Source organism: Pyrus communis, chromosome 13 (genome assembly GCF_963583255.1).
Source record: "Pyrus communis chromosome 13, drPyrComm1.1, whole genome shotgun sequence".
Taxonomy (NCBI): Eukaryota; Viridiplantae; Streptophyta; class Magnoliopsida; order Rosales; family Rosaceae; genus Pyrus; species Pyrus communis.
Window position 1 is genome coordinate 23208366 of NC_084815.1, and position 19972 is coordinate 23228337.

General features: G+C 35.9%; 2 protein-coding genes, 1 non-coding gene and 2 pseudogenes across 3 annotated transcripts; 3 read left to right on the forward strand and 2 right to left on the reverse strand.

Annotated features, from left to right (window-relative positions):
- Positions 1-3288: 3288 nt before the first annotated feature.
- Positions 3289-4631, reverse strand: LOC137711935 (photosynthetic NDH subunit of subcomplex B 4, chloroplastic-like; annotated as a pseudogene).
- Positions 4632-4758: 127 nt separating this feature from the next.
- On the forward strand, positions 4759-4832 carry TRNAI-AAU (transfer RNA isoleucine (anticodon AAU)). The gene has a single exon. It is a non-coding gene; the product is annotated as a tRNA-Ile (tRNA).
- A 53-nt stretch (positions 4833-4885) lies between these two features.
- Positions 4886-6626, forward strand: LOC137712825 (2-hydroxy-palmitic acid dioxygenase MPO1-like). Its single transcript, XM_068451997.1, has 4 exons — positions 4886-5306; positions 6035-6097; positions 6229-6300; positions 6385-6626. The coding sequence occupies exons 1-4, from the start codon at positions 4980-4982 to the stop codon at positions 6499-6501; spliced, it is 579 nt and encodes a 192-aa protein (XP_068308098.1). The 5' UTR covers positions 4886-4979; the 3' UTR covers positions 6502-6626.
- Positions 6627-12596: 5970 nt separating this feature from the next.
- LOC137711949 (photosynthetic NDH subunit of subcomplex B 4, chloroplastic-like) lies at positions 12597-14476 on the reverse strand (annotated as a pseudogene).
- Positions 14477-14605: 129 nt separating this feature from the next.
- LOC137712827 (2-hydroxy-palmitic acid dioxygenase MPO1-like) lies at positions 14606-16536 on the forward strand. The gene is made up of 5 exons (XM_068451998.1): positions 14606-14725; positions 14839-15217; positions 15954-16016; positions 16142-16213; positions 16298-16536. Exons 2-5 carry the CDS (start codon positions 14891-14893, stop codon positions 16412-16414), a joined length of 579 nt encoding a protein of 192 aa, XP_068308099.1. The 5' UTR covers positions 14606-14725; positions 14839-14890; the 3' UTR covers positions 16415-16536.
- Positions 16537-19972: the final 3436 nt, after the last annotated feature.

Genomic DNA, 19972 nt, shown 5'->3' on the forward strand with positions numbered 1-19972 from the left:
TGGACTTTACATATAACCCACCCCATCCTGCCCCGACGCCTCACCCTCCTCCACCTTCCTCCCCTTCCACGCCTCCCACAGATTCCCTTGCTGCCCCATTACCCGTTCCTCCCCATGCCCATGCCCTCTCGGCATCCCCTCCTTCCCTCCCCCGCTACTTCCTTACCTTTCACCCTTTTACCCACGGACATCCCTACCCCCCCCCCCCACTACCTACCAATCATCCCCTTCCCCGCACCTCTTCCCGTGCCCATAAACCTTCATCCTATTTAAAAGACTACGTTTGCTCGCAGGTGATTCTGCCATCCCACCCATCTTCGACTTCGCAACCCGGTTCTACACAAGGTACGCGATATCCACTTTGTAATTTTCTCTCTTATCACCGTTACTCTCCCAGGCATTTTTCTTACATTAACTCTGTCAGTCGGACTGTGGAGCCTTCCTCCTTTGCCGAGGCTGCCACTGACCTCAATTGGCAACGTGCTATGACTGAGGAGCTTCAAGTTTTACATGCTAATGGTACTTGGACTTTAACTTCCTTGCCCCCTGGCAAAATTCCCATTGGTTGTAAGTGGGTGTACAAACTCAAGCACAATTCCGACGGCTCTATTGACCGCTACAAAGCTCATTTGGTTGCTAAAGGCTTCACTCAGGCTGAAGGTATTGATTATCATGACACTTTTTCTCCTACTGCTAAGATGATTACGGTGCGTTGTCTTCTTGCTCTTGCTGCTAGTCAGTCTTGGTCTCTTCATCAGCTTGATGTTAATAATGCTTTCTTACATGGTGACTTACATGAAGAAATCTATATGTCTCCTCCTCCTGGTCTTCGGCGACCGGGGGAGAATCTTGTGTGTCGCCTTCACAAGTCACTTTATGGTCTTAAGCAGGCTTCTCGCCAATGGTTTGCCAAATTCATTAGTGCCATCATTTTTGCCGGTTTTCAACAATCCAAAGCTGACTATTCATTGTTCACTAAAAAGTCTGGTATTTCTTTCACAGCTTTGCTCATTTATGTGGATGATATTGTGATTACAGGCAATGATGCTAGTGCCATTAATTCTCTGAAGTCTTTTCTCCGTGATCATTTTCGGATAAAAGACCTTGGTGATTTAAAATATTTTTTGGGTATTGAGGTTTCTCGTTCCAAACAAGGGATTTATATTTCTCAACGCAAGTATGCATTAGAGATTCTCAAGGACTATGGTTTTTTGGGAGCACGACCCATTGCTTTTCCTATGGATGACACAAAATTATTTGATAAAGGAGAACTTCTCAAGGATCCTGAAAAGTATCGACGATTAGTAGGTCGGTTAATATATCTCACTATCACTCGGCCGGATATCACCTATTCTGTGCATGTTCTAAGCCGTTTTATGCACGAGCCAAGGATATCTCATATGGATGCTGCGCTTCGTATTGTTCGTTATTTGAAGGCTACTCCAGGTCAAGGTTTATTATTTCGTTCTGACAACCAGACCAAGTTAACTGCGTTTTGTGATTCTGATTGGGCAGGTTGCCCTATCACTCGCCGTTCGACTACTGGGTATTGTGTATTCTTGGGCGGTTCTTTGATTTCTTGGCGGACGAAACGATAGAAAACCGTTTCGCTCTCTTCAGCAGAGGCGGAATATAGGGCCATGGCAGGTGCTTGTTACGAGATAGTTTGGCTTCGTTTTTTGTTGAAGGATTTGAACATTCCTTTGGATGGTCCTTCCATTTTATTTTGTGATAATCAAGCAGCGTTACATATAGCTGCCAATCCTGTTTTTCATGAACGAACTCGTCACATTGAAATGGATTTTCACTTTATACGAGATAAGATTGTAGATGGCACAATAGAGACCAAGCATGTGGGTACGGCACAACAGTTGGCAGACTTGTTTACCAAAGCTCTTGGGAAAAAAAAGGTTTCGGGTATGTTACGCAAGTTGGGAGTTCTTGACATCCACTCTCCAACTTGAGGGGGAGTGTTAGACAAATAAGGAATATGGTTGGAGTCCTTGTGTAATTGTATATAATATTATTATTGGAAGAATAAGCCGTCCTACAGCTGTCCTACCTTGTCCTACCTACACACTAGGACGGCTACCTTGTCCTCTACAGCCGTCCTACCTTGTCCTACCTACACACTAGGACGGCTACCTTGTCCTACCTACACATTTGCATCATGTATATATATCCTTGTAATCTTGTAGAGAAAAATTAATGAGAAAAAGCATTCTCTTCCATATTTTCTACAGTTTTCTATTTTTTGATACAATTTTGGACTTAACTCTGAAGTTGAAACTCTATTTCATATCCTAAGCTATTAATCATGTTAATAAATAAGATCAAAACTAAAAAAATTGCGTAAATGTGACATCTTCTTACATGGCCATGCACATAGAATTTCTGTACATACACGCATATATATATATATATATATATATATATATATTCATTTTACTTCCTCCAAGTTTACAAACTAACTGAGGATCCCCCAAAATAATTCCATTTTAAATGGCAAACGGCTGCAGGCAGCAATAACTGCAGGTTCAGGCAAATACAAAAATGGAGTAGGACCAAAAACCCACATAGATTATGGGAGTGTCATGCAAGAGAGTTGGCTCGGATATTTTTATAAAATTGCGTGACAATGAGAGCACCTGAGATATATATTAGTTCTAGATGATGAGATGATGATGATGATAAAGTTCCACTACATCTGCATGTGCATGCGATCTGTTTATTTCAGTTCATGAACCTCTTTGCCCACAGATTTTGAGCATTTTTTGTGTGCTAAAAGTTAGGGTGGCCCATAAGTTTTGAATTTGGAACATTGGTTGGCAAGAAAACCAAGGGAAAAGGTTCTTCTAGAATAAGTCCATCGAGTTTTGGAACTGTTTTTTGTCGTGCCACAAGAGTCTACACCAAGCAAAGCAACAAGAGGCATATCAATGTACAGTTTTGTTCTCCACAACCCTTATAATCCAATTATCCATCAATCCACTTTACTGTTTTATTTATTTATATTTCTTGAGCAGTCCAAGGCCAAGTGGCAAATTGGTTTCTTGTTCTTTTAGCTATGGTATGCTTTTTTTCTTTTTTGTCTGGATTGATAGAGTTTAGTTCCATCGAATGAAAAGAACTTGCATGCAATTGAGACGTGGAGGTATCGGTATCTCATAATTAATTATTAAATGTTATACAGACAAGGTAAAATACATGACAGTGCATGATATGAGAATATTGTCATTTGAGGAGCTTATTTGCAAGAGCCCTTAAAATATAGCAAGCCCTTTTTATTCTCCTTTTCAATGGGAAGAAGCCTTTTTTTTTTTTCCTGATAAAACTATGAGAAGCAATTGGTCTTTTGCTTAATCTATGATCTAACTCAACATTATTCAAAAGTGTGGAAATATTTTTTCGAGATAAGATACATAAATGGGAAATTAAAGTAATTTAAATGATAATTAAGTACCTTCTCATAAATCCAGAACCCAGTGCCATCACCTCCATCTCCTCTATACGTCTCTGAATCGTAGTACGGATCCTGAAAACATTCACCCACCCTTCAAAAAAATCTCTAAGCTAATGAAATAATATAACGTAATTAAATTTCCCAAGAAAAAAGAGTGAAGTGAGAGTAGCTAGTTAACTACCTTCATGGGACCAAAGAACAAGCATCCCCAACAAGTGAACATGATGTAAAAAGTATCTACAAAACAAAAGTTGTCACAATTTTCATGCATTCCCAATTGAAATCCACCGCAAACTACACAAAAACAAATTTTTTTAAAAAAAAAAAACAAACAAACTAATGAAAAGTAAAAAAAAAACTTTAGTTTTAATGAAAAATGACAAATAAAGGTATAAGAATAGTATCAGTGAAAGGTAAAAATGTGGTTTTTCATTAAAAGTGAATAGTACCAGGAGTGTTTTGTTAAAACTCCCGTAAAAAAAAGATAATTAGGAAATATAATACTTACAGACATTCTTTATGTTTTCATCACTGAGATGCACAATGGATTTGTGGGTTCTGAGGTCTCTCTGGCCTTCTATGTGCTCAATTAGAACTGCCATCAAAGGCCAATCCGGGAAAGCATTTATTCTGCAGAAAGAGGCTCTTTTGCTCTTTTTCCCTAATTCAATCTATAAAACCAAAATTAATGCAGAAAATGGTTTTGACATATTCATAAAAATTTCATTTTTTGGGGACTAAGAAATTATCAATATGGTTAATTACCTGCTTGCAGCCGCTGAATAGTTCAGAGTTTGAAGACTGCCCAAGCTGCAAAAGAAAAGTACTCAAAAGCATTTCCATGTACCATATTGTTTACAAAAGACAATACACTAAACTACTCTAATCTACACGTTTGAAAGACATTCAAATTGTTTTGGCCAACTGGCCTAATCCACGTCCACCCATGTACCGTTTCAAACATAACAAGAAAATTTGAGATAAGGAAACAGGCTAAATGTTTACCAATCTCGTAGATGAGCTACTGATGTCCAACTTTGTTGTTTGGAGAGGAGCTGTGAATGTGTGGAGTGGTAATGGTGAATCCCATGATAGCTTTTGCCATTGTCTCCAATGAGTTGAGCAGCTCTGCCAAATTGAATTGTAGGAGTTTAGGTTGCAATTTTTGTTTTTCATTGGTTTGGAGGGAAAGTGGATAAGAGAACCATTTGCAACCACCCTTCTACAAAAATTTAAGCCATATAAAAATTTGAGAAATTAGAATAAATAATGTATTTTAACAGAAATTATCAACTGGCCTATTAGCTCAGCTGGTTAGAGCGTCGTGCTAATAACGCGAAGGTCGCAGGTTCGAGACCTGCATGGGCCATCCAATTTTTTCCTGTTTTACTTTATTATTTTGTTTATTTATCTTGTTTTATTACTTCATTACATTTTCATTCTCCTTCCCAATCGATTTTCTAGGAAAATCCGTCTATTTTCCCGGAAACCCAATTCGATTTTCCCGGAAAAATTCATGGGGAGGACTGGATTGTTCGATCTGGAAAGTCACTTTGCTTTCTATGGCGCTTACCACAGCAACCGAGTTAATATTTTGATCCACACACTGTTTGTGTGGCCGATTTTCTTCACCTCTCTGGTTCTCTTCTACTTCACACCTTCTCTCTACAATTTCCCGAGTGGTTTCTGTTTGAATTTAGGGTTTGCTTTCACTGTGATCTATGCTGGGTTTTATGTGTGCTTGGATAAGAAAGCTGGGTCTGTTGCTGCTCTGCTCTGTGTTCTCTGCTGGGTTCAGTCCACCCTGCTTGCTAGCCGTCTTGGGTTTTCTCTGTCATGGAAGGTAAAGCAAGCTTTCTCCTTATTGTGATTTTTTGGGTGATGATTTTATGGTTCTAAGGATTTGGTTTTTGGGTTTGATATGATGGTTTTCTAACATTTTAATCTGATTAAATTTGCTGTCTTTTTCCTGAATTTAGGTTAGGGTTAAGCACTTATGGGTTAGGAGTTTTGATAGTTTTGTTGACCAGTTCAACTTGGCAATCTCTTGGCTTTGCTCTGGGTTTTTTGCATTGATATCGTAGTACCCAATTGTCCCACTTACGAACAATCTCTAAGAATTAAGATACGATACGCCATGGATACGACAAATAAAATTATACAATTTAAAACATAATTCATCATTCAATGAGTTGTTTGCGAAGAAAAAATGGAAATCTAATCTTCTTTATGTACAGTAGAAGCGTGAGAGTTGTATTCATGGTTTTAATTAGAGAGAAGCTCTTTGTACTCATCAACTTCCGATTGTAGCCGTCTCTTGTTAATTTTGGGGACATTCATGTTTGTTTAGGTTTGCTTGGACTTTAGCTTACCTGATTTCCCGTTTGGTCTCCTTTGCCTTGTTTTTCTGTTTCCAACGTTTTGCAGTGTATTTGAATGAAATCTCAAGTCGGCCAAAATACGAAAATTATTAATCTTTACTTCTTAAGCATGTAGATAAATTAACAATGTAATCTAAGAGTTACGTATCGAAAACTCGAGTCCTAATTCTTTGAGGAATCACTTATCCAGGTTGTGTTGGCTGCTCAGTTGTTCTGTTGGACTGGACAGTTCATAGGCCACGGGGTGTTCGAGGTAACTGAGATTTTGTAATTTGCACTGCTCCCATGTTCCTAATGCAGTATACATCTCACGATAATCATTTTCTTGACCGAAAGCAGCAAAATATGTATATACATCTCACGAGAATATGTATTTCTTTTCAGAAACGAGCACCAGCTCTTTTGGACAACCTTGTTCAAGCATTTCTAATGGCTCCTTTCTTTGTGCTGCTTGAGGTAACGAATCTAAATCCTTTCCGAACCAGAAATGGTTTCTCTTGTTGGTGATGAGTGAGTCAATTTTGTTCTTGCATCGTGCAGTGTCTTCAATCGGTATTTGGCTATGAACCATATCAAGGCTTTCATGCAAGTGTGGAAGAAAAGATAGAAGCTCAGATCAAGGAGTGGAGGGACAAGAAACAAAAGAAAATCACTTAGCTTAGATGGGCTATATCAGACTGTAATCACTAAACTAGTACTGTTTAACCGTCTGTAAAGAATGAGATTAATGTATTAATCTGTAATCTCTATCCGTACTTAACCAGTCTCTGGTTTTTCAACTCCCCTCTCCTTCGGTGATTTTCTTACTCTCATAACTTTGTTCTGCCGGCCCGAACTTGCATGCATGTTAGCTAGAAGAACGTAGTCCTGTCTTTCTTTGTCTTCGGCTACTGAAATTTTTTTCATTTTAGGCGCCAATGGTGGCTGATAGTTGTAACAAACTGAAGGATAATGTTTGTGTGCATCGCAAGAGAAGAGTGCATCTTGGTCCACTCGCTTACAATTAACGAATTTTTTATTCTTCCTTCATCGATAGGAGATTTTTTATCTCCACATCCTTACTTGCTTCTTCACGTGTGGTAAATTTTCAAATCAAATATATAGACAACACAAATTGGGTGAAGAGAATTACGTGTAGCCGCTAGGCTTCACAAGTGGTCAGCTTGTTCTGATACCATGAAAAAAGTTGAGATTTCATTGTAAGTAATACGAGGAGTAGTATAATCTCTTATGAACCCTTGCAAAATTTCTTCTTTTATCTATCTATGTGTGACTGTTTTACCGTTACATTCCCACGACAAGAGTCCAAGACCGGTTCTAGGAACAGACTTCCCGGGAAAGCTGCTTTAAACATGCTTTTGCCAGCCACAAAGGCTTGTGCCAAAAATCAGATTTTCTGTTACGCTATCATTAATTGGTCCTAGAAAACTGACTAACTTATGGGTCAGTATGGAACTACCTTTAAAAAACTTCATTGGAAATTTTTTTTTAATTTAAAATTAAAAATAAAAAGTAGCTGATAAAAGCTAATCGCACGGTATACGATGAACAGAAATGATTGAAAGATTTCCGGAACCTCGTAAAAAGGATTTGGCGAGGATCCTCTCTCCTTTCTAACAACCAAAAACATTCTTGATCACGTTTATCAGAAAAGTTTAAACGTGCTTCATAGAACTCGTTTTGGAGAACCTCATGCTAGATGTGCTTATCCAATTACTTGATGCTTTAAAATCGTTTCTAATTTGATAAGGCAGTTGTTGGAATTCTAATATAATCATTCATGGTGTTGCTTATAGATCTTTTTAAGATTTTTGTTTAAGCAATTAGTTGAATGATGATCATGTTATTCATTACGCTTGAGTAATGAGATTATTGGAACAAAGTATTATTTATTAATATTGAGTTTGGCATGCATGGATAAGTGGGAGAAAACTATTTTGTTTTGTTTTGCTAGTTAGTTCATGTCTCTTATAAAGTTATAATTCATTTTGATGCTTATGAATCAAATTGTGGTTTGATTCATCAATCGGTTGAATTATTACTTTATATACTCATTTGTTGTTAACTAAAGCTTAACATTATTGCCGTTAAAGTGGGAATAATGATATTGAGTTTGCTTTTACAGTTGAAAACAATATTCATGCAAATTGGATATCTGTAATCTTGGAATCCGTTATGCATTATAATTGTAGCAATGATTCTTTGATTCTATATTTTGAAACGCATTGGTAATTTTTGTGTGATGATAAACTATTTTGGTTTAAAACTTAGTGATCACTTCTAAAATGATTTTAAAAATCTGTGCAACACTTTTACTTTATGCTCAAGTGGGAGAATGTTAAAATATAAGCATAAGTGTAGGAGTATTTTGGCTAGATAGTTTAGGGCAAATTGGTTTAGAAAAGTCTTATTGAAGGAGGTTTGGATGTCCTATAGTTTATATACGATTGAAATTGGGAATTGATCCTAAATTAATCGCTTATTACAACTGGGAGACCATGTTAGTTTCCTATAAGGATTCTAATAGGAGAATCATATGGATTGTTTTTATATATAAATAGTGGTCACTGCTCTCATAAAAAACTGCCTCAGTATTGGACTTAGACATATTGTAAGTCAAGCATATTATTTTTCCAAGAGAGAAGAAGTTTACTATTGAAGTCGGCTATGACTTCATCTTCTTCATTGTCTTTAAAGGTCAGATTATTCTTACATGTCTTTCTTTAGCTTTGGCGACGAAGGTTTTGAATTTAGGTGCCAAAGGTGGTTAACGATTGTTCGAGTAAAGATTTCTCTGAAGAAGGCTCCTCGGACCTCAGCAGAGCTCCCCAAGGGATTGGCACGTTGGATATGTAATCAGGTTCTTACTTGTTAATGTGCTACAAGAAGAGAACAAAGTTAGTTCTAAAATGTGCGTTTGTGAGGCCTTAGGTATAGGCCTTGAGGCTTGCAATCAAAACTAACTAAGTGCTAGGTGTGCCACTGCTATCTCGGCATAGCAGATGTAGAATAAATGTGTTTTAAGTTGATTACTTGCGCCCCAAGTTACTTAAACTTTTTGCTATCAAAGGATTGTCATGGATGAGTTAAGTCTACATTAAGTTCTTTTTCTTAACTTATAAACAAGGACTTTTAGTTCATAGTCATGTATGTTTGAATGAAGGGAGTCCAGAGCCCCTAAGTCATTTGTTGATTCCAAACTGTTCTTCACGAAAACATATCCATTAAGCTAATCAGATCCAAATGCAAATGAGACTTTTAAAATAGAGAAACAAGTGGGAATAATTTGAATGCATGCTGAAGAGTGCATTAAGTAATAAATCTACTAATTTAGAAAACAAACAAAGAGCTTCGGGCAAGATTTCACCTTGTCTGGCAAGGTTGAACTTCTTGCAGTCACTTATCTTTGAATTTACAGGGTTTATATGCTAAAAAAGGATGGATGGTAAACAAGTTTACTCGAGAGAATCGATACTACAACACTAAGGGAGGTAGCATAGCTTTTATACTAGACAAGAGATAGCTCTTTCAGAGAACTATCACTAAAAATGACTGAATATGGGTTAATTTCAGCTTTTGGATGCAAATCTGGCTTGAGAGTAGAGTTTGTATGTTTGTTTGTTTGGTTGAGTGTCCTTATCTCTAGGGCCTCTTCTTCCTTTTATAGATAGTTTGGTCCAACTGCTATAGCTTTTGCTCTTGCCCAAAAGCACTTCGAGGGAAGTGAGTCATCAGTCTTCTTTTTATAGATAAATTATCTTTCTTGAATGATTTTATTTAATTCCTCATAAAATTCTTTCTAAATATTGCAGGACGCGGTTTGCTTAGCCGTTAACACACGTTATCGTAACAGGTGTACCAAGTGGTCAACAAATATTTTAACACGTGAAATGTTTTGTATCAAATTTTGATAATCATCGTGTGTGATGTACATACAATATAGTGTACATTGCTATTATGGTTAGTAAAAATCCATTTCTTTGTGAAATTCTTACTATTTTCTATTAAAAAAAGTCAAGAGATGCATATCATCAAAATCTTCTTTTTATAGATAAGTTATCATTCATTCATATTATATTTTTATATAATTCCTCATAATTTAATTTTCCACCTATTACAAAAATGCAGTCTGCTTAGCATTTATCACATGTTATAACCATTGTAGCTAGTAGTCAACAAATATTTTAACACACAAAATGTTTTGTAATCAGTGTCCCTTAACCACCAGTTGTTAGTTTAATAGTATCTTTAAAAAGATTCCAAGTTCAAACTTTCACCTCTTTCGTCAGCAAAAAAAAAAAAAAAAAAAAGCTCTTGAATTAGCTTTCATGAATGACTAAATTTGGAAAATTCGTGCGAAGATAATGTTAAAATTCATTAGAGGTAATTTTAGATTTTTAGAATTACAAGGGTTTTGTTTAATTACCATCAAACCTTAATAATTTTAACATTTATTCATAGGTGTAGGGTGGATTAACTTCATGACCGGCGCTAATGTTTTCTGTCTTGTTATAATTTCCTATTAATCTTACTTAATAAACAAATGACAATGAGATACTTTGTGGTCAGTCTTCTGCTTAGTGCTTAATCAATAATGGCAAATCTTGGTCATAAACTATTACTTAAACAATAAATTAATACAACCATCACGGAATAATTTAGTAGTTAGGAACAAATTTCAGACGTGTATTTTACATGGTATGATTTGGGTTCAATTACTGTGAATCCACGAGAGGCTGAAATACAACTGTGAGTCTTTTTTTTACCAAAAAATGATGGAATGTCGTAACGAAATCACCAACTAATCTTCTTTAAAAAAAACAATAAATTAAGGGAAAGGTTATTAGCACTCCAAAAATCTCATTCTACACTCCTCACAAGTGTATTTTTCTTTCCAAATATAGAAAGTTTAGAGTGTAGAATGAGATTTTTGGAGTGCCAATAACAATTCCCTAAATTAATACAAAATATCTACTGCAAACACACGATAGACACACTAGGGTTTGAGATGCAGATGATAGTTTCCCATTAATAATTATGTGTGCTGAGTCATGGTACAAGAGGCCTAATCCGATCCCTAATCAATGGAAAAAGAAAGAAAATCAAGTTGTATTTAAATTAAATTTTGATATTTCCAAGAAGTTTGAAGCTCTGCACTTTACTCAACCGAAGTCTCTTTAGAACGCAAGTCAGTTATTATTTGTTTTTTGTTTTTTGTTTTGTTCAAATAATTAAGTTAGTTGTTGGATTAAGAGATAATTGATTTTATATTAGTTGAAAGATAACTTGGTTAAATTAAGTACATGATCACGTCATGTAACGTGGAGGTGATTCATAATTGAATTAGGTTCATCTTCTAGCTCTTAAGAATAAATATTTTAATATTAAAAAAGAGCGACATTGCGAAGACTTTATCGTTACTTAATTTCTTCACTTTCAATCTTTTTGTTGACGTGATTAATGTTTTACGACGCATACTCATTTCTTAGACTTTAGTTTTCTATTTTTTGATTGGTTAATCGCTTATTTAAGTATCTAATTTTGGACTTAACTTTGAAGTTGAAACTCTATTTCATATCCTAAGCCATTAATCATGTCAATAAATAAGTCAAAACTAAAGAAATTGCGTAAATGTGACATCTTCTTACATGGCCATGCACATAGAATTTCTGTACATACACGCATATATATTATATATATGTATTCATTGTACTTCCTCCGAGTTTACAAACTAACTGAGGATCCCCCAAAATAATTACATTTTAAATGGCAAATGGCTGCAGGCAGCACTAACTGCAGGTGCAGGCAAATACAAAAATGATGTAGGACCAAAAAGCGACATAGATTATGGGAGTGTCATGCAAGAGAGTTGGCTCGGATATTTTTCCCTCTGGATAAAATTGCGTGACAATGAGAGCACCTGAGATATATATTAGTTCTAGATGATGAGATGATGATGATGATAAAGTTCCACTACATCTGCATGTGCATGCCATCTGTTTATTTCAGTTCATGAACCTCTTTGCCCACAGATTTTGAGCATTTTTTGTGTGCTGAGAGTTAGGGTGGCCCATATGTTTTGAATTTGGAACACTGGTTCGCAAGAAAACCAAGGGAAAAGGTTCTTCTAGAACAAGTCCATCGAGTTTTGGAACTGTTTTTCCTCGTGCCACACGAGTCTACACCAAGCAAAGAAACAAGAGGCATATCAATGTGCAGTTTTGTTCTCCACAACCCTAATAATCCAATTATCCATCAATCCACTTTACTGTTTTATTTATTTATATTTCTTGAGCAGTCCAAGGCCAAGTGGCAAATTGGTTTATTGTTCTTTTAGTTATGGTATGCTTATTTTCATTTTTGTCTGGATTGACAGAGTTTAGTTCCATCGGATGAAAAGAACTTGCATGCAATTGAAACGTGAAGGTGTCGGTATCTCATGATCAATTATTAAATGTTATATAGACAAGGTAAAATACCTGACAACACATGATATGAGAATATTGTCATTTTCTGATCGTTGAAATTCGTATCCTACATCGAAGGTTGAAGATTTATATAGCTTAGAGCTTGAAAAATTTTAAGCCTTTTACCTTATTCTCAATTAGTATTAGATTGGATACTCACAATCTAAAAAAAAAATCATCGGATTCCAATGCAAAGGAATGACATTTGACAAAGGTCATGGCACTCAGACTGACTGCTGTGTTCATGGTAGTGAAATTGTAACAACTTCATCATACTCTCCAAAAGTTGGTGTTTCTTTTCATGAGAACTTAACTATCTTCAACATGGTTTTAGTTGAATAATATTATGTTTTATTATCTCTTAGATAAAACATTCAAAGCTTTGTATATATAAAATAACGTCTGGATCTTTGAACTGGTGTAAGTGAAACTGTGGAAGAATATTAAACAATGCATGATGATTCACTTGACAAGCTCCTCCTTCTTTCCAGCCTCTTCCAACTCTCTTAGACTTCCAACCTTCTGTTCTATCTCCTCAATCAGCTCCTCCCTCCACAATTCTGCTCTTGCTGATTCTTCTATGTCTTCTTGCTGCAATAATATCACCAGTTATACCACAATTTTTAGTTGTAGGGCAAGCAAAATATATAATTGAATCTTCAATTAATTATGATGCTCATATCACTTTATATAGGAGGCTAGCACACATGGACAGGGTTGCCAAAACAAGCCAAAAATCAGTTTACAAAGTGGTCACTAAACCATAGTAAACAAACAAAAAATGGTATTTGGTTGAAAGTCTCGACAAGGTTTTAGCCGGATCACTCTTTACACTTGTTCCTTTGTACATTGCATTCATTCAATGAATGTCATTATTCACTCAAAAAACAAAACCCTTGTCAACCACTAATACCGGGTGCAATAACAGTTGGGTTTAGGGGAGTTTCTTCTTCAAACGGTCATTCAAGTGTTTTTTGTTTTCTTAATAAGAAATGGAGTTTTGAGGAGCTTATTTGCAAGAGCCCTTAAAATATAGCAAGCCCTTCTTATTCTCCTTTTCAATGGGAAGAAGCCTTTTTTTTTCCTGATAAAACTATGAGAAGCAATTGGTCTTTTGCTTAATCTATGATCTAACTCAACATTATTCAAAAGTGTGGAAATATTTTTTGGAGATAAGATACATAAATGGGAAATTAAAGTAATTTAAATGATAATTAAGTACCTTCTCATAAATCCAGAACCCAGTGCCATCACCTCCATCTCCTCTATACGTCTTTGAATCGTAGTACGGATCCTGAAAACATTCACCCACCTTTCAAAATAATCCCTAAGATAATGAAATAATATAACGTAATTAAATTTCCAAAGAAAAAGGAGTGAAGTGAGAGTAGCTAATTAAATACCTTCATGGAACCAAAGAATTAAGCATCCCCAACAAGTGAACATGATGTAAAAAGTATCTACAAAAACAAAAAATTGTCACAATTTTCATGGATTCCCAATTGAAATCCACCACAAACTACACAAAAACATATAAAAAAAGGTAATTAGGAAAATATAATACTTACAGACATCTTTATGTTTTCATCACTGAGATGCACAATGGATTTGTGGGTTATGAGGTCTCTCTGGCCTTCTATGTGCTCAACTAGAACTGCCATCAAAGGCCAATCTGGGAAAGCATTTGTTCTGCAGAAAGAGGCTCTTTTGCTCTTTTTCCCTGATTCAATCTATAAAACCAAAATTTAATGCAGAAAATGGTTTTGACATATTCATAAAAATTTCATTTTTTTGAGGACTAAGAAATTATCATTATGGTTAATTACCTGCTTGCAGCCGCTGAATAGTTCAGAGCTAGAAGACTGCCTAAGCTGCAAAAGAAAAGTACTCAAAAGCATTTCCATGTACCATATTTTTTACAAGACAAGACACTCAACTACTCTAATCTACGCATTGAAGGACGAGCAAACTATTTTGGCTAACTGGCCTAATCCACATCCACCCATGTCCAGTTTCAAACGTAGCAAGAAAATTTAAAATAAGGAAAAAGGTTGGATGTTTACCAATATGGTAGATGAGCTGCTGATGTCCTACTTTGTTGTTTGGAGAGAAGAGCTGTGAATGTGTGGAGTGGTAATGGTGAATGCCATGATAGCTTTTGCCATTGTCTCCAAGTTGAGCAGCACTGCCAAATTCAATTGTAGGAGTTTAGGTAACAATTTTTGTTTTTCTTTGGTTTGGAGGGAAAGTGGATAAGAGAACCATTTGCTCAGCTGGTTAAGGCATATGAAAAATTGAAAAATTGAAGCTTAAGGCATATGAAAAGTTGAGAAATTAGACTAAATAAATATTTTAACAGAAATTGTCAACTGGCCTATTACCTCAGCTGGTAGCTAACGACGCGAAGGTCGCAGGTTCGGGACCTTATTATTTTGTTTATTTATCTTGTTTTACTTTATTATTTTGTTTATTATCTTGTTTTATTACTTCATTACATTTTCATTCTCCTTCCCAATCGATTTTCTAGGAAAATCCGTCTATTTTCCCGGAAACCCAATTCGATTTTCCCTGAAAAATTCATGGGGAGGACTGGATTGTTCGATCTGGAAAGTCACTTCGCCTTCCATGGCGCTTACCACAGCAACCGAGTTAACATTTTGATCCACACACTGTTTGTGTGGCCGATTTTCTTCACCTTTCTGGTTCTCTTCTACTTCACACCTTCTCTCTACAATTTCCCGAATGGTTTCTGTTTGAATTTAGGGTTTGCTTTCACTGTGATCTATGCTGGGTTTTATGTGTGCTTGGATAAGAAAGCTGGGTCTGTTGCTGCTCTGCTCTGTGTTCTCTGCTGGGTTCAATCCACCCTGCTCGCTAGCCGTCTTGGGTTTTCTCTGTCATGGAAGGTGAAGTAACCTTCCTCCTTTTTTTGATTTTTTTCGGTGATGATTTTATGGTTCTAAGGATTTGGTTTTTGGGTTTGATATGATGGTTTTCTAACTTTTTAATCTGATTAAATTTGCTGTCTTTTTACTGAAATTAGGTTAGGGTTAAGTACTTATGGGTTAGGAGTTTTGATAGTTTTGTTGACCAGTTCAACTTGGCAATCTCTTGGCTTTGCTGGGTTTTTTGCATTGATATCATAGGACCCAATTGTCCCACTTGCGAACGATCTCTAAAAATTAAGATACGATATGCCATGGATACGACAAATAAAAATATATGATTTCAAACATAATTCATCAAGTTCAAGTTCATTTGAGTTGTTTGCGAAGAAAAAATGGAAATCTAATCTTCTTTATGTACAGTAGAAGCGTGAGAGTTGTATTCATGGTTTTAATTAGAGAGAAGCTCTTTGTACTCATCAACTTCCGATTGTAGCCGTCTCTTATTAATTTTGGGGACATTCATGTTTGTTTAGGTTTGCTTGGACTTTAGCTTACCTGATTTCCCGTTTGGTCTCCTTTGCCTTGTTTTTCTGTTTCCAACGTTTTGCAGTGTATTTGAATGAAATCTCAAGTCGGCCAAAATACGAAAATTATTAATCTTTCCTTCTTAAGCATGTAGATAAATTAACAATGTAATCTAAGAGTTACGTATCGAAAACTCGAGTCCTAATTCTTTGAGGAATCACTTATCCAGGTTGTGTTGGCTGCTCAGTTGTTCTGTTGGACTGGACAGTTCATAGGCCACGGGGTGTTCGAGGTAACTGAGATTTTGTAATTTGCACTGCATCCATGTTCCTAATGCAGTATACATCTCACGATAATCATTTTCTTGACCGAAAGCAGCAAAATATGTATATACCTCACGATAACATTTCTTTTCAGAAACGAGCACCAGCTTTTTTGGAAAACCGTGTTCAAGCATTTCTAATGACTCCTTTCTTTGTGCTGCTTGAGGTAACGAATCTAAATCCTTTCCGAACCGGAAATGGTTTCTCTTGTTGGTGATGAGTGAGTCAATTTTGTTCTTGCATCGTGCAGTGTCTTCAATCGGTATTCGGCTATGAACCATATCAAGGGTTTCATGCAAGTGTGGAAGAAAAGATAGAAGCTCGGATCAAGGAGTGGAGGGACAAGAAACAAAAGAAAATCACCTAGCTTAGATGGGCTATATCAGACTGTAATCACTAAACTAGTACTGTTTAACCGTTTGTAAAGAATGGGATTAATGTATTAATCTGTAATCTCTATCCGTACTTAACCAGTCTCTGGTTTTTCAACTCCCCTGTCCTTCATTGATTTTCTTGCTCTCATAACTTTGTTCTGCCGGCCCGAACTTGCATACATGTTACTATGTTAGCTAGAAGAACATAGTCCTGTCTTTCTTTGTCTTTGGCTACTGAAAACTTTTCATTTTAGGCGCCAATGGTGGCTGATAGTTATAATAAACTGAAGGATAATGTTTGTGTGCATCGCAAGGGAAGAGTGCATCTTGGTCCACTCGCTTACAATTAACGAATTTTTTATTCTTCTTTCATCGATGTGAGACTTTTTATCTTCACATCCTTACTTGTCTCCTCATGTGTGATAAATTTTCAAACCAAATATATGGACAACACAAATTGGGTGAAGAGAATTACGTGTAGCCACTGGACTTCATAAGTGGTTAGCCTGTTCTGATACCATGAATATAGTGGAGATTCCATTGTAAGTAATATAAGTAGTATAATTTCTTATAAACCCTTGTAAAATTTCTCTTTTCATCTATATGTACTTTTTTACCGTTACATTCCCACGATAAGAGTCCAAGACCGGTTCTAGGAACAGACTTCCCGGGAAAGCTGCTTTAAACATGCTTTTGCCAGCCACAAAATCTTGTGCCAAAAATCAGATATTCTGTTACACTATCATTAGGTCCTAGAAAACTGACTGACTTATGAGTCAGTATGGAACTACCTTTAAAAAACTTCATTGGAAATTTTTTTATTATTTAAAATTAAAAATAAAAAGTACCTAATAAAAACTGATCACACGGTATATGATAAACGGAAATAATTAAAAGATTTCCGGAACCCTCGTAAAAAGGATTCGGCGAGGATCCTCTCTCTTTTCTAACAACCAAAAACATTCTTGATCACGTTTATCAGAAAAGTTTAAATGTGCTTCATAGAAACTCGTTTTGGAGAACCTCATGCCTGATGTGCTTATCCAATTACTTGATGCTTTAAAATCATTTCTGATTTGATAAGGCAGTTGGTGGAATTGTAGTATAATCATTCATGGTGTTGCTTATAGATCTTTTTAAGATTTTTGTTTAAGCAATTAATTGAATGATGATCAGGTTATTCATTACGCTTGAGTAATGAGATTATTGGAACAAAGTATTATTTATTAATATTGAGTTTGGCATGCATGGATAAGTGGGAGAAAACGATTTTGGTTTTGTTTTGCTAGTTAGTTCATGTCTCTTATAAAGTTATAATTCATTTTGATGCTTGTGAATCAAATTGTGGTTTGATTCATCAATCGGTTGAATTATTACTTTATATACTCATTTGTTGTTAACTAAAGCTTAACATTATTGCTGTTAAAGTGGGAATAATGATATTGAGTTTGCTTTTGCAGTTGAACACAATATTCATGCAAATTGGATATCTGTAATCTTGGAATCCATTATGCATTATACTTGTAGCAGTGATTCTTTGATTCTATATTTTGAAACGCATTGGTAATTTTTGTGTGATGATAAACTATTTTGGTTTAAAACTTAGTGATCACTTCTAAAATGATTTTAAAAATTTGTGCAACACTTTTACTTTATGTTCAAGTGGGAGAACGTTAAAATATAAGCATAAGTGTAGGAGTATTTTGGCTAGATAGTTTAGTGCAAATTGGTTAAGAAAAGTCTTATTGAAGGAGGTTTGGATGTCCTAGTTTATATACGATTGAAATTGGGAATTGATCCTAAATTACTCGCTTATTACAACTGGGAGACCATGTTAGTTTCCTATAAGGATTCTAATAGGAGAATCATATGGATTGTTTCTATATATAAATAGTGGTCACTGCTCTCACAGAAAACTGCCTGATTATTGGACTTAGACCTTTTGTAAGTCAAGCATATTATTTTTGCAAGAGAGAAGAAATTTACTATTGAAGTCGGCTATGACTTCATCTTCTTCATTGTCTTTAAAGGTCAGATTATTCTTACATGTCTTTCTTTAGCTTTGGCGACGAAGGTTTTGAATTTAGGTGCCAAAGGTGGTTAACGGTTGTTCGGGTAAAGATTTCTCTGAAGAAGGCTCCTCGGACCTCAGCACAGCTCCCTAAGGGATTGGCACATTGGATATGTAATCAGGCTCTTACTTGTTAATGTGATACAAGAAGAGAACAAAGTTAGTTATGAAATGTGTGTTTGTGGGGCCTTAGGTATAGGCCTTGAGGCTTGTAATCAAAACTAACTAAGTGCTAGGCTTGCCACTACTATCTCGGCATAGCAGATGTAGAATAAGTGTGTTTTAAGTTGAAAAGTGCATTAAGTAATACATCTACTAATTTAGAAAACAAACAAAGAGCTTCGGGCAAGATTTCACCTTGTCTGGCAAGGTTGAACTTCTTGCAGTCACTTCTCTTTGAATTTACAGGGTTTATATGCTAAAAAAAGATGGATGGTAAACAAGTTTACTCGAGAGAATTGATACTACAACACTAAGGGAGATATCATAGCTTTTATACTAGACAAGAGATAGCTTTTCAGAGAACTATCACTAAAAATGACTGAATATGGGTTGATTTCAGCTTTTGGATGCAATTCAGCTTGAGAGCAGAGTTTATATGTTTGTTTGTTTGATTGGTTGAGTGTCCTTGTCTCTAGGGCATCTTCTTCCTTTTATAGGTAGTTTGGCCCGACTGCTATAGCTTTTGCTCTTGCCCGAAAGTACTTGAAGGGTAGTGAGTCATCAACTTTTTACTAGCAATGCCATTGGAAAATGTTCTTTGGCTGGTAGTAGGTTAGTCTCCATCACCTGTCATTTTCATTGTAAGCACGTGGCTTGTATCTTGGCTGAGAAGGCTTCAATTTGCTTCTGGGCTCGATGTTGGGCTTCGAGTAAGTCTTCTTTAATTGGCATCCTTAGGCTTTTCTTTATTTAAACCCAATGTTCAAATATTAACCCAAACAACGGTCATATATAAGCGAACTACGAGTATTTCTTGGATAAGCCATCGTGTGAGAACAAAGTTACAAATCCAACCAAACGTTGCATCAAATAGCAAGATTTGCAGAAAACTTGAAACGGTAACAAAAGTTTGGTTGAGGCCTTTCTGTTCTTGGGCCTTCAACTTTTGATGGGCCTTGTTCTTTTTCTCCGTTTTGGATTTCTAAGTAAATTATTTTAGGATGAAACGAACAGAAAATAACACACAACACCTCATGTCAAGTGAAGAGATTACACACAAGCTACTAACACTACATTCTAACAATATTTCTCTCCATTGGTAAATGTGAATCCTCTTATTCGAGTCCATGGTGAGTCCAATACCTAACTATAACAAACTCATTTTGTGACTTATCTTAATCTTCCCCCTCGAATAGAATAATGTGGTCTACGAAAAAGAGGAGATCATTCAAAGAATCTCCACATAAAGAGATCACAGTTTCTAATCAACACATAACACCACCTCGTTTCATGCGAAGAGAGATATACTAATAGCGAA